At 44.1% G+C, this 14,914-nt stretch overlaps 1 protein-coding gene across 3 annotated transcripts in view; it reads right to left on the bottom strand.

Moving 5' to 3' along the window:
- XYLB (xylulokinase) overlaps positions 1 to 14,914 on the bottom strand; it is a 310,463-nt gene that overhangs the window by 21,377 nt on the left and 274,172 nt on the right. For all 3 annotated transcript variants that reach the window (XM_081970175.1, XM_081970173.1, XM_081970176.1), the window contains 2 exons: positions 14,428 to 14,515; positions 7,510 to 7,604 (listed from right to left, as the gene is read on the bottom strand). In XM_081970175.1, coding sequence (XP_081826301.1) covers positions 7,510 to 7,604; positions 14,428 to 14,515 — 183 coding nt within the window. The remainder of the gene's footprint in view (positions 1 to 7,509; positions 7,605 to 14,427; positions 14,516 to 14,914) is intronic.

The following is a 14,914-nucleotide window of genomic DNA, read 5'->3' as shown; positions in this document are numbered from 1 at the left end:
ATCCCTGCTGTAAGAGTTGTAAGTGCGAGCATCTGTTGTTATGTCATTTTCCCCCCTGTGCCATTTGTAACTTCAAATGGTTGCTAAATGGATAGTTATTAAGTTGAGGATTGTGGCTTTGAAAGTGCAAGGACACCACAAATCCCAACAGAAACCCAGTAGCATCTAAAAAACAGAAAGTCAGGGTCAATATCAGCAAGATGGCTGAGGAGAACATCAAAACCCCCAAGCCCCCTCCTGCCCACCCACCCACTTTTGAATGGCACTCTGAAACCATGACACACCATTAACTAGCTTACCAATCTGGAGCCCTCCTACAGGCATAGCTGAATGTCAAGGACTGCAAAAATAATGTTTGTGTAACTTGATTCCATCCAGAAATAACCCTTTTCCATAATAATTAATTCTACCCATTGGAAAAAATGAAGTCACAAGATGCTGCAGAATCAGCTATAGGGGAGACAAAAAGTGTGTCTGTGTGTGTATGTGTTTATATTTGCCTAAGTGTATATAAACACATACACACGCACACAGTTTGTATATATATATATATATATATATATACACATACATATACATATACATATACATATACATATACATACATACGTGTGTGTGTGTGTGTGTGTGTGTGTATGTATGTATGTATGTATTTGTGTTAAAACCCCTGGTATGCCTAAATATGGGAGGAAGCTCACTACTCCCTCTTTCTGTCCTTCGGCTCGTCACAGAAGACCATGCAGGCAGAAAACCATGTTTTTATTTTTAATGTTGCCTTTTTATATTTGTGTTTTATTTATTTATCAGTACAAATACAACACGTATATGTGTGTGTGTGTGTGTGTATGTGTTGTATTTGTGCTGATAAATAAATAAATACAACACAAATATAAAAAGGCAACATTAAAAATAAAAATATGGTTTTTTGGCAACGTTTCAGTGAGGTCTCACTCGCCATCTTCAGGCTGGGTTTTGGGCTTAAAGTGTGATCGGAGCTGCCGTCTTTCTATAAATCTTGGGGATTGTGGGGCGGTGGAGTGCTGGTTTTGTTTCAGTAAGTGGAATGATTGGTTGTGTGGTTGTATCATGATTAGTAGATTGGTGCTGATTGGTGCTGGCTGTGTGTCTATTGTTGTTTCATGTTGTACCGGCCTGGGTGGTGGGTGGGGCTAGTTTGTTGACTAGGGCTAGTTTCCAGATGTCTGGTAGGTGGGAGGTATTGTCATGTTTATTCATGTTGTGGGGGTGTTTCTCTATTTCGATAGCTTCCATAATTATTCTCTTGTTGAAGTGTTCAGTTTTGGAGGTTAATTTGATTCTTTCAAAATTAATTTCATGTCCTGTAGCTTTAAGGTGCTTTAAGATGTTTTAAGGAAGAGAGCCTGTGGCTTTGTGGCAATTACATCGGCCTAATATGCAATACAGCCCTGGTTCGATTCCCAGTAAGGGTATGGCTAGCTGATGAGAGCTAATTAGCTCGAAATAGATCTATACTAGTCTCCCTTTATTTATTTATCAGTACAAATACAATATGTGTGTGTGTGTGTGTGTGTGTGTGTGTTTTCGTAGATTATATATATATATACATATACACATACACATACACACATACATACATGCATACGTACATACACATAAACAAATGCAAACCCATGTAGATTCTGCCTTTTGAAGGTTATTTATATGAAAATGTCGGTTTGCATTTGTTTTCTTGCTGAAAAACACCTATTTTGTATACCCTGAAAGCAAACCGGAGGGGCTTCTGGTCAAGACAACACTTCACACAGTTATTTTACAGAGAAGACAGCACTTAACCTCTGGTCGACTTTGAGGTTTATAAAAAGAACCATCATTTAAATGAAAGCTGCTAAACTCAACAGAACAGAATCAGATAGACAAGGAGAGGCAGCCTGTTAAAAACAGAACTAAACTGACACATCAGATTAGAAACTTCCCTGGAAGTTTTCATATTAACACTCTGGATTATTGGCAAACTCCATGGCTTCTGCCACTGTGATGCTCGTGATGGAACCACCAGCGGACAAAACTGTAGAGATTTCTATCGCGGAAAATGAGGGGGGCCAGGGAGATGCAGTAGGGGGGCATCAAAAGTTGTCTTCTCCCTCACAAAGGAAAACCAGGATTGACATCTCACCATCAAGGTACCCTATTTTTCGTTGTATAAGACGCACCTTTTCCCCCCAAAATAGAGGGTGAAAATCTGGGAGCTCCTGGGGGCTGGGGAGGGCAAAATCAAGCAAAAAAACGGGCTGTTTTTTGTTCGTTTTTGTCCCCCCCCCCTCCAGCCCCCTGGAGCACTCTACAGGCCTCCCAAAGCTGTACATGCCCCCCCCCCGTTTTTTTTTCCAAAAAACGAGGCATGTAGAGGCCTGCAGAATGCAAAAACTTTTTTTTTTAAAAAAATTACCTCTTCAAAATGATGGGGCATTTTATACTCCGAAAAATACAGGCACAGCACAAGGGAAGGTAGGCACAGGGGTGACCCAAGGGTTTATCCTATGTACTTTGATATCCCACCTATGTTTCCCAAGACTTTCTGGAATCCTCGAGAAGTTCACCCAGATGCACAATGACAGACAATAAATAAATAAACAAATGTCCGCCTGCATTAATCTCTCTTTCAATTTGGCAGTCATGAATTCAGTATTGGCTTTGAGTTTCTACAGCACGTATGTAATTCAGGAAGCAAGCTTGGATCAGTGCATTCATAATACATTATAAAATGAGGTTAGCATTCACCAGGAAATACTGTATTTTTCGGAGTATAAGACACAATTCCCCCCCCCCCCCCAAAATGGTAGTGCATCATATACACCAAATACAGCCATTTTGGGTCTCCCGAAGTCCCACCCAGCATCCCAAATATACAGCGTGTGTGTGTGTGCGTGTGTGTGTGTGTGTGTGTGTGTTGCATTTGTGCTGATAAATAAATAAAGGGAGACTAGTATAGATCTATTTCAAGGTATTTAGCTCTCAACAGCTAGCCATACCCTTACTGGGAATCGAACCTGGGCTGTATTATATACTGAGAATTATTACTGTATTACTTACTGGGAATCGAACCTGGGCTGTATTATATACTGGGAATTATTACTGTATTACTTACTGGGAATCGAACCTGGGCTGTATTATATACTGGGAATTATTACTGTATTACTTACTGGGTATCGAACCTGGGCTGTACACAGCCCAGGTTCGATTCCCAGTAAGTAATACAGTAATAATTCCCAGTATATAATACAGCCCAGGTTCGATTCCCAGTAAGGGTATGGCTAGCTGTTGAGAGCTAAATACCTTTAAATAGATCTATACTAGTCTCCCTTTATTTATTTATCAGCACAAATGCAGCACAAATTTAACAAAGGCAACTTAAAAAAATGGCTTTCTGCCTGAATGGCTCCTAGGGTGAGCCGAAAGACAGAAAAGGGAAGCAGTATGCTCCCTCCCATATTTGGGCATACCAGGGGTTGTGACACAATACATACACACACACACACACACACACACACACACACACACAAATACACATACATATATGCTGGCTGTTACAACATGAAACAACAATAGACACACAGCCAGCACCAATCAGCACCAATCTACCAATCATGATACAACCACACAATCAATCATTTCACTTACTGAAACAAAGCCAGCACTCAACACACACACACACACACCAAGATTCATAGAAAGACGACAGCTCCGATCACATAAGCCCAAAGCCCAGCCTGAAGATGGCAAGTGAGACCTCACTGAAACGTTGTCAAGACAATCTCAATCTTACACGGGAAATAGAAACACACAATCCCATCACCACCCTGCACAAATAAACTATGTAGCCAAACCCTCATCTCCACAACCAAACACCTAGACGACAAAGACCACCTGAAAACTGCATTACACACTCTCACAAATGTATTAATCTCCAACGGATTCCAAAGAAAAACAATTACCAACCTAATCCAAAGGGAGACTCCCCCCACAAGAACTGAGACACAGAACAGGACAACGGCATCCCCCTCCTCCCTTATATCAAAGGCACCACAGATAAAATCAGCAAAATTCTTCACAAACAGAATATCAAGACAGCCTTCAACACTGGCCAAAAAGTAGCCAACATCTTAAGAAACCCCAAAGACAAAATCCAGCTAGAAAACCAAGGAGCCTACAAAATACCATGCAAAATCTGCCCTGCAACATACATAGGACAAACGAACAGGAGAATAAATGCACGCATCGCAGAACACAAGAACGCAGTAAGAAAAAAAGAAAAAACTTCCTCCCTTTTCCAGCACCTTAAAGCTACAGGACATGAAATTAATTTTGAAGGAACCAGGTTAATCTCCAAAACTGAACACTTCAACAAGAGAATAATTATGAAAGCTATCGAAATAGAGAAATACCCCCACAACATGAATAAACATGACGATACCTTCTGCCTATCAGACATCTGGAAACCAGCCCTAATCAACAAATGAGCCCTACTCACCACCCAGGCCATTACAATACAAAACAACAACGGACACACAACCAGCACCAATCAAACAATCATGATACAACCACACAGCCAATCAATCCATTTACTGAAACAAAACCAGCACTCCACACACACACACCCAAGATTTATAGAAAGACGGCAGCTCCGACCACCCTTTAAGCTCAAAACATCAGCCTGAGGATGGCGAGTGAAACCTTGTCGAAATGTTGCCAAGACAATCTCAATCTTACATGGGAAAAGACCCGAATACAACAAGACCAGCATACCTACACTAGTGAAAATCTACGAAAACAAACATACAAACATACATACATACATACATACATACATACATACATACATACATACATAAATACATACACACAAAGGCGTTTTTGCCTTCTTTCAGCCCCCAAATGCCTCTGTTTTTGAGAAAAACAGCCTGGTTTTTTGCAAAAACAGAGGTGTTTTTTGCCTTCCCCCAGCCCTGCTGATGCCTGCAGAGTGCTTCTGGGGGCCAGGGAGGACAAACTCTTTTTTCTTACTTACCTGTTTGAAATCTTGGTGCATCTTATAGACCAGTGCATCTTATAGTCCGAAAAATACAGTACATCTTTGTGGGAAAGTTGCTCAGAGGTATAACTTCTTCAATGAGTGCTCTAAAATATAGGTAAAGCAGTCTGATGGCTTCCAGATGTTTCAAACATATGCCTCATCCAACCTGTCCAGCATTAAGGGACTGTTGGACCAATAGCCCAAAACATCTGGAGGGCATCCAGTTGCCTGTCTCAATCCTAAAGATATTTATTATGTACATATATGTCCCAATGCATTCATTTTTCCTTCGTTCTGCCTTCTCATAGCTCCTCATTCTCATGAAAACCTGATATGGTATCCCAACCATTCCTCAAAAAGGACTCAAAAGCTTCCAAATCCATTACAAATGAACAATTATCCTAATTTCCACAGGTAGTCCTCGACTTATGACCACAACTGGGACAAGAATTTCCATTGCTAAGCAAGGCGGTTGCTAAGTGAGGAGTCCTTGGTGTTCTCTAAGCTTGATGGCTTTATTGCAGATGTTTCATTACCAACAACCTTCACTGGTTGTTAAGTGAGTCATGTTCAATGTTATGAACTTTCCTGCCACAGCTATTAAGCCATTTACCACAACTGATATGTGACTCATGCAGTCATTAAGAAAATTTGGCTTTCCTTTCGACTTGTTGAAAGTCAGCTGAGAAGATTGCAACTGGTGACCACATGATCCTGGGAAACTGAAACCATCATAAGTACATGCCAGTTGCCAAACAACTAAATTTTGATCATATGACTGGGGGAATACTATCTCAGTCATAAGAGCAATCATTACCGTGTTTCCTCGAAAATAAGACAGGGTCTTATTTTCTTTTGACCCCCGAAATAAGCACCTGGCCTTATTTTTGGGGAGGACTTATTATTTTTGAGGTGCAGGAGGCAGCAAGTGTGGTCACCTCATGGCTGCTGCTGTGTTGCAATATTTTCGGTGGAGGGCTTACTTTAGTGCATGTGCTCAAAAGCCTGATTGGGCTTATTATCCCAGGAGGTCTTATCAGTGGCGTAGCGTGGGTTGTCAGCACCCGGGGCAAGGCAAGTAATTTGCGCCCCCTAACCCGAGGGTGGCCCAACTGCAGCTGCCCCTGGGTCGGCATCAGTCAAGTGAGGCTCTCCATGTTGGCCTCCTGCCTTCCTCCCGAGGAGGAGCTCGAAGGGCAGCAGGAAAAGGCTCGACTGAAGGGAAGCAGGTGCCGCGGGGGTGGGAGGCGCACCGGGGGCTTTGGGAAGGCGCCTGCTCCCCGGGGCGCTCCAGGCGGAGCGGGAGGACACGGTGGCGTTGCAGCGGCGGGCAGACGGAGTGCAGCGCCGTTCTCCTTCGGCTCCCGTGGGGGCGGCGCGGCGGGTCTTGGCGGCTCCGCTGGGAGGTAGGCGGTGCGCAGGAGGGGCCTGGGAGGGCCGGGGCCGGGGAGCTTAGTTCGCGGGCCGAGCCGGGCGCGGAAAGAGGCGGCCACAGTCCGGCAAAGGGCGGCGCGGGGCGAGTCAGGGCGCCCCCCCCAGATGTTGCGCCCGGTGCGGCTGGCCCCCCCTGCACCCCCCACGCTACGCCACTGGGTCTTATTTTCAGGGAAACAGGATAGTCATGTCATTTTTTTCACTGCTGTGGCAATTTCAAACGGTCACTAAATGAATGGTCCAATTCTATAGAAATGCAGGTCACAGTTCTCCCAAAGATGCTTTTTTTTCAAGAATCAATAGGACTTTTGGTTTTTCCTGGAAGACGTTTCACTTCTCATCCAAGAAGTGAAAATGAGAATGATGGGAAGCAAAACGTCTTCCAGGAAAAAGCCAAAAGTCTAGTTGCCTCTTGGGGAAAAAAGCACTTTTGGGATAAATGAATGGTGATGGGTCAAGAGCTACCGTGTGCGACCATTGTAATTTTAAAGCCAATAGGAGCAGAAGTGTTATTCAGCAGGTTCTGACTAGTTCTGGGGAAATAGTAGTGGAAATTTTGAATAGTACCTCCTCTGACTGGCCCCGCTCCCATTTATTCTCTGCCTCCCGAGTCCCAGCTGATCGGGAGGGAATGCGGATTTTGCAGTATCCTTACCCTGGAGTGGAGAGGGAATGGAGATTTTACAGTATCCTTTCCCTGGAGTGGAGAGGGAATGGAGATTTTACAGTATCCTTTCCCTGGAGTGGGGAGGAAATGGGGATTTTGCAGTAACCTTCCCCTGGAGTGGGGAGTAAATGGGGATTTTGCAGTAACCTTCCACTGGACTCGGGAGGGAATAGAGATTTTACTGTATCTTTCCCCTGGACTGGGGAGGAAATGGGGATTTTGCAGTATCCTTCCCCTGCCATGCCCACCAAGCCACACCCATCAAGCTATGCCCCACAGAACTGGTAGTAAAAAAAATTTGAATCCCACCACTGAATAGGACTTAGAGAAAAAATAAGAAAGGCCATCTCCTTACCTGACTTGCGCCTGCAGTTGGAGTAGCAGCTAATCGGGGGGGCGGTGCTGATTTCACAACATCGGTCAAGGGCAGTCCTTCCTCTGCCACAAGTCCTACCAAGAAGATCAATGAGGAGAAGCAAGATGAGGGATTGTCTGAACTCCTTGGCAGATGCATATGTTGCATTGATCCTCCCCAGACGGGTCAGTCTTCAGGAGTGAAGGATAAAGACTAAAGATTTTATTTTCAAATGCACGGATCTAGGCATGTGAGGTCTCAGGGATCACATCTGGGTCAATAATTCAATTTGTCCCATGGAGGGTAAAGCTGGCCACACAGTTGCAAGTTCAACAGTATCAGTGAAGAATGATGATAAGGCAGCCACGAGAGGCGGACTGATGAAGAAGGAATAAATTGAAGGTCCAGGAGCATGCACAAAAGAGGAAACTTTGTTCAGACTTATAAACAAGGCCACAGGCCAAAATTCATGGTCTTATCCAGAGGATAAGCCCTATTAGTGCACTCTTTCAAACACACTCACATAACTTGTCTTGTGGCACTTCGAAGTCTTAAAGAAAACTATGTATTTTTCAGAGTGCAAGACGCATCGGAGTATAAGATGTACCAAGATTTTGAAGAGGCAAATTAAAAAAAAGGTTTTTGCACTCTGCAGATCTCTCCAAAACGGGCCCGTTTTTTTGTCAAAAAAAGGGCATACATAGCCTTTAGGAGGCTTATAGTGTGCTCCTGGGGGCTGGGGGGGGGAAATGAGTGAAAAACGGCCCGCTTTTCACTCATTTCTGCCCTCCCCAGCCCCCAGGAGCACTCTGGAAACCTCCTAAAGGCTATGCACGGCCATTTTGGTGAAGGGGGTAGAGTTTCGGGAGGCCAAAAATGTTGTATTCAGTGTATAAGATGCACCCATATTTTCACCCTCTTTTGTGAGGGAAAAAGGTGCGTCTTATACTCCAAAAATACGGTACTTTTTTTTTTAGGGTGGGTTTTTATTCGCCAAGGTCTAAACCAGGGTTTCCCAATCTTGACCCCTGGGAAATTCTGGGAGTTGAAGTCCACAAGTTTTAAAAGTTGCCAAGTTTTGAAAGCCTTGGTCTCGAATATAATAATTCAGGAGCCTTTTAGAATACCACAAAACTGTTCTTGGCCATATACTTAACCCAAAGATACATTAGTTTTATGTGACGTTAAAGAAAATAGAGGACTCTCCCACAAAAGTTGATTTATCATTAGGAACTCAAAGGAAAATATTTTTATAAGCCTGGTGACCAGAACTGTATTGTGCTAAGGCAGCGGTCTCAAGGCCGGGGCCTAGATCCAGCCCATGGGGTACTTAGATCTGGCCTGTACGGCTGACCTGGAAAAAAACAAAGAATCGGCCCGTGGTGCCTCTGCCAGTGAAAATGGGCTCCCGAGCTCCATTTTTGGCTGCAACGGCCTCCAGCAAGCCTCTGCCAGTGAAAACAGAGCTCCCGAGGGCCACATGGAGTTCAGGAGCCCGTTTTTGCCGGCAGAGCACTCGGTTTTCCACAGGCACCCTCGATACGAGTGTTGTCGAGCTGGCCATGTCCACTCCGCCGCCCCCCCCCCCGAGGTCAAACACAACCCTGATGCAGCCCTCAATGAAATCAAGTTTGACACCCCCGCTCTAAGAAGCATTATCCAATAAAGAATGCACCGATAAGGTCCTTTTTAAAAAAAAATGTCCTGTCCTCCTCCTCATCACTGTATAACTATGGTTATCTCAGCTTTCCCAACAGCCACATCCTTCATACACATGCTGCCCTTCCGGGGATGAAGACTAGAAGTGGTTGATTCATGGAGCCACAAAGCTAATGTAAGCAGAAAGGGCCATTGGGAGGGGGGGGGGAGAAGAGAAGGGTGCCATTTTTTTCATTGTAAGGGGCCCTCCCTCCTGGCATTTCACATGGTGAATAAACCACCCACCCAGTGGTGGGATTCAACATTTTTTACTACCGGTTCTGTGGGCGTGACTTGGTGGGCGTGGTCTGGCATGGCTTGGTGGGCGTGGCAGGGGAAGGTTACTGCAAAATCTCCATTCCCTCCCCACTCCAGGGAAAGGATACTACTAAATCCCCATTCCCTCCCGATCAGCTGGGACTCGGGAGGCAGAGAATAGATGGGGCTTGGCCAGCCAGAGGCGGTATTTACCGGTTCTCCGAACTACTCAAAATTTCCACTACCGGTTCTCCAGAACTGGTCAGAACCTGCTGAATACCCACCTCTGTACTCACTCTTCTCTGATTCCTCTTGCTTTGCAATACAATTATTCCTCAACTTACAACCACATTTGAGTCTAAAATTTACATTGCTAATCGAGACAGTTGTTAAGTGGGCTTTGCCCCATTTTACGATCTTTCTTGCCAGTGCTGTTAAATGAGTTACCGGAGTTGTTAAGTTAGAAACGTGGTTGTTAAGCGAATCTGGCTTGACTTTTTTTTTTTTTTGTCAGAAGGTCACAAAAGGGGATCACGTGACTCCAGGACATGGCAACTGTCATAAATATGAGCCAGTTGCCAAGCGTCTGATTTTTGATCGTGTGGCCAAGGGGTTGCTGCAATGGTTGTACGTGTGAAAAATTGTCGTAAGTCACTTTTTTCAGTGCCATTGTAACTCTGAACAGTCACTAGACAAATTGTTGTAATTTGAGGACTATCTGTATGGGTCATATCAACAGGAGTGGGATTTGCAAAAAGCTGGAATATAGAACTGGTGTGTGTGCAGACCAAGTTTGAAGGTTAGTGAGGCAGGATGGCCCAGTGAAGAGGGGGAGGGGAAATAGATCAATATTATTAGTGCATAACTAACTAAGTGAAATGTCTATTATACAAAATTAAATCTGAGTTCATATGTAATTTATAGTAAAATAGAATAATAGACGGAAATGAAATGTTAAACTTGATTAATTTGGAGAGGCAAGCAATGATACTGTTTATCTATACAGAAGAAATTAAACTTAAGATGGAAAATATGGAAAGAAAATAATATGGCTGAAGGTGGAAATGGAAATGTGATGCAAAATGAACTTATGCATATGAGAAGATGTTAAGGGGGAAAACCCAGGCAGCACTTTGTTTATGAAACAAGTTAAAATATGTAACAAAAAAACCCTTTGTTTTTAAAAAAAAATAGAAATAGGGGGGGGGGGGTGAGGGACCCAACCCACTGATCTTCTGCCTTACATCCTTACTTCTCTTGCTGTTTTACTGGGTGATTTTTTTTATTAAGGGAGGCGAGACCCAGGAATCAATGCTAGCCATAAAACAGCACAAGGGTCTTTCATGAGCCCTGGGGGCGCAGGGGTTAGAACACAGCACTACAGGCAATCTCTGCCCACAGCCTGGCGTTCAATCCTGACAGAGCTCAAGGTGGATGCAGCTTTCCATTCTTCAGGTGTTAAAAAAATAGATGAGCACCCAGATTGTTGTGGGCAAGAGGTTGACATTGTAAAGCAGCCAGAGCGTGTTGTAAAAGCTCTACGGGGAAATAGGTAAGTCTTAAGTGCTGTTGCTATTGTTGTGAAAAAAAAAAAATCTTGAATGGAATAAGTGATGGTTAGCCTCAATTGTGTTATTATTGTACTGGAGGGGATTATGTGTTTATGCTTCTGGTTCATTGTAACCCACCCTGAGTTGCTTTTGTGAGTTGGGCTGTTGTATCGATGAAATAAATAGCTTAAAAAAAAAAGACCAACAAGTAAATAAATCCAGTGTAGATCAGTGGTGAAATTCAATTTTTTTACTACCAGTTCTGTGGGCGTAGCCTGGTGGGCATAGTGTAGCTTGGTGGGCGTGGCAGAGGAAGGATACTACAAAATCTCCATTCCCACCCCACCCTGGGGCCAGTTCTCCGAACTACTCAAAATTTCTGCCACCGGTTCTCCAGAACCTGTCAGAGCCTGCTGGATTTCACCCCTGGTGAAGATCAACTACCAGAGAAGAAGATGCAAGACACTTTAGCCCAAAGATTCTTCCTTGAGGATCAAATTTGATCAAGATAAGGCCTCCTGATCCACTGAGTATCACGGGAAATACCATGCAAGAAGGCAAGGGTGAGCTTGAGGCCCTTTTAAGGGGAAGCCACCTTAAGTGTATTCTGTAGGTAATCCTCGATTTACCAACCACAATTTGGACTGGAAGTTCCGTCACTAAGCCAGGTGGCAATTAAGTGAATCATGCCAGATGTTATGGCCCTTTTTTTTGGGCTGGGATCATTTAATGAATCACCATGGTTAAGTGAATCTCTTGGTTGTTAAATGGATCCAACTTCATTGACTTTGCTTGTTGGAAGCTGGCCGAGAAGGTGGCAAATAGCAGACACATGAGGCTCCCCTTGAGATGCACCCGGAGACTGCAACTGGTCCAGAATGCGGCCGCGCGGGCAAACATGGGGAGAACGAGGTTCTCCCATATAATACCTCTCCTGCGCGAGCTGCACTGGCTCCCTGTGGTCTACCGGGTGCGCTTCAAGGTGTTAGTTACCATCTTCAAAGCGCTCCATGGCACAGGACCTAGCTATCTGCGGGCTCGCATCCTGCCCCATACATCCCTGCGACCAATTCGGTCTCACAGAGAGGGACTCCTCCGGGTGCCGTCCACCAGGCAGTGTCAGAGGGCGGAGCCCAGGAATAGGGCCTTCTCTGTGATGGGCCCAGCCCTCTGGAATGACCTCCCCCCAGATATCAGGACAACGACCGATCTCCGCTCCTTCCGCACGAAACTCAAGACCCACCTGTTCCAACTAGCCGGCCTGGCTTAACTAGAACCTTCTAACCTCCCTGGCAATTTTAATATTTTAATATTTTAAACGTAAAGTTTGGGGTTTTTAACTGTTTTAATAGTTTTAATTTATTGTTATTTATTTGAACCTAGTGGCTTCCATTTGTATTTGACTGTTAAATATTGATGTCACCTCCTCCATGCCACACTTGTATTTTGATTTAATTGTACGTCGCCCAGAGTCCCTTTGCGGAGAGGGGGCGACTGATAAATCGAAACAAACAAACAAATAAATAAATAAATAAACATGACCCTGGGATACTGCTACTGTCTTAAATGCTGCTAGTTGCCAAGTGCCTGAATTTTGATCATGTGACCATAGGGATGATATGATAGTTCAATGGAACTATGGAACTGCATCTTCATGGACGGAAGTATGCGGTGGAGTACCCCAAGGCTCTGTTTTGAGCCCAGTACTCTTCAACATCTTCATCAATGATTTGGATGAGGGAATAAATGGGGAACTCATTAAATTTGCAGATGACACCAAGCTGGCAGGAATAGCCAACACTCCAGAAGACAGGCTTAAGATACAGAAGGATCTTGACAAACTTGAACATTGGGCACTATCTAATTAAATGAAATTCAATGGTGAAAAGAGTAAGGTTCTACATTTAGGCAACAAAAATGAAATGTACAGGTACAGTATAGGTGGTACCTTGCTCAATAGTAGTAACTGTGAGAGGGATCTTGGAGTCCTAGTGGACAACCATTTAAATATGAGCCAGCAATGTGCAGCAGCTGCCAAAAAAGCCAACACAGTTCTAGGCTGCATAAACAGAGGGATAGAATCAAGATCACGTGAAGTGTTAATACCACTTTATAATGCTTTGGTAAGGCCACATTTGGAATACTGCAAATATTGCATTCAGTTTTGGTCACCAAATGTAGAAAAGATGTGGAGACTCTAGAAAGAGTGCAGAGAAGAGCAGAAAAGATGATTAGGGGACTGGAGACTAAAACATATGAAGAACGGTTGCAGGAACTGGATATGTCTAGTTTAATAGAAAGAAGGACTAGGGGAGACATGATAGCAGTGTTCCAATATCTCAGGGGTTGCCACAAAGAAGAGGGAGTCAAACTATTCTCCAAGGCACCTGAGGGTAGAACAAGAAACAATGGGTGGAAACTAATAAGAAGAGAAGCAACTTAGAAATGGAGAAATTTCCTGACAGTTAGATCAATTAATCCGTGGAACAGAAGTTGCCTCCAGAAGTTGTGAATGCCCCAACACTGGAAGTCTTTAAGAAGATGTTGGATAGCCATTTGTCTGAAACGGTATAGGGTTTCCTACCTAGGCAGGGGGTTAGACTAGAAGACCTCCAAGGTCCCTTCCAACTCTGCTATTGTATATAGTTGTAAGTGTGAAGAGCAGTTAAAGTAATCCCCCACCTCAGTATTGTTAGAACTGCTATAATGGCTAAAGGTTATAATGTTTAATCCCGCCAACCTGGGCCCAACGTTTGGGAAGCCAGGCTCTGCCTGTCACAAGCCAGGACAAAGGGTGAGTGATGGAGGAGTAACACCTCCTTAAAAAACCTTGGTCCAGCTGGCACGGCGGGTAGCACCTCCTAAGGGCCCCTTTCCAGGGTTACAGGAGAAGACAGTCAATGGTTTTGAAGTCGGAAGAGGGCTCTACACCCCAACAGCAGATAAAGCGGCAGAACCATCTTCTAGGAGAAGAGAAATTCTGATTACAAACCTCCACTGCCTTGTGGCTATATCCACTACTGGAAAAGGCTTCAGGAGTCAACCTCGAGGCAAAATCTGGAGCTGGAGTCCCGGAAACAGTTCGTGACTGTGTATAACCACGTTCTGGTAACTCCTGCGATGCAGCTGGAACCAATCGTATCGGCTCTGCCGTTCCATTGGACTATTTCAGCAACATGAAGAGGGGGGAATCTGCTGATTGGGTAACAGTCTATCCTCCATATTAATCTACCCAGGTCTCCTGCCCTAACGAGGACACTCCAGCTTTACTCTTTTCAGAGCACAATACCATAGTATTTTGAGACTGATGGATGCCAATGCAATGCAGTGGCCAAAGAAATAAGTTAGGAAGTTGGGGATCAACTGCATTGGCTGTGTGCCCAATGCTTATGAAGTCTTCTGGTTGACTTACCATGGATGGCCCTGTAAGCGGAACCTAAGCAGGCTGAATTAGCAGTGTCGATTGTGTACACTGGAGCATTGAAGACATCAGACAGGATCTGAAAAGGAAAATAAAATAAACAAAATCACTCTGCAGTTTGCTTCGGTTATCAAGACAGACAGAAAAGATTTGCAGCCGATGCTAAGAATCGCCACTGGGAAATTAATTAAAAAGTAGCTTAAGGCATCTTTCAGGTGGATCAGCAGAAAAACGTTAACAGGTAAATAGTTAAGGTTAAAAGTTGGTGGACAACTTTAACTCTGGAGACTTAGGTTGAAATCCATCCTCAACCACGGAAACCTACTAGATGTAGAAGAACGTAGAAATAACTTTGATGAAAGAATGGATGAATCATTGTAGGCGAAAACATGACTACTCAGGCCTGGGAAAATGAAAATAAACAGTACCTCAAGATAAACTTTTCTTGTTTCTCTTTGGTATAACACAAAGTAGAGAG

Source organism: Natrix helvetica, assembly GCF_964273705.1.
Source record: "Natrix helvetica genome assembly, chromosome: Z".
In the NCBI taxonomy this organism is placed as follows: Eukaryota; Metazoa; Chordata; class Lepidosauria; order Squamata; family Natricidae; genus Natrix; species Natrix helvetica.
This window is presented reverse-complemented; position numbering and strand designations above follow the sequence as displayed.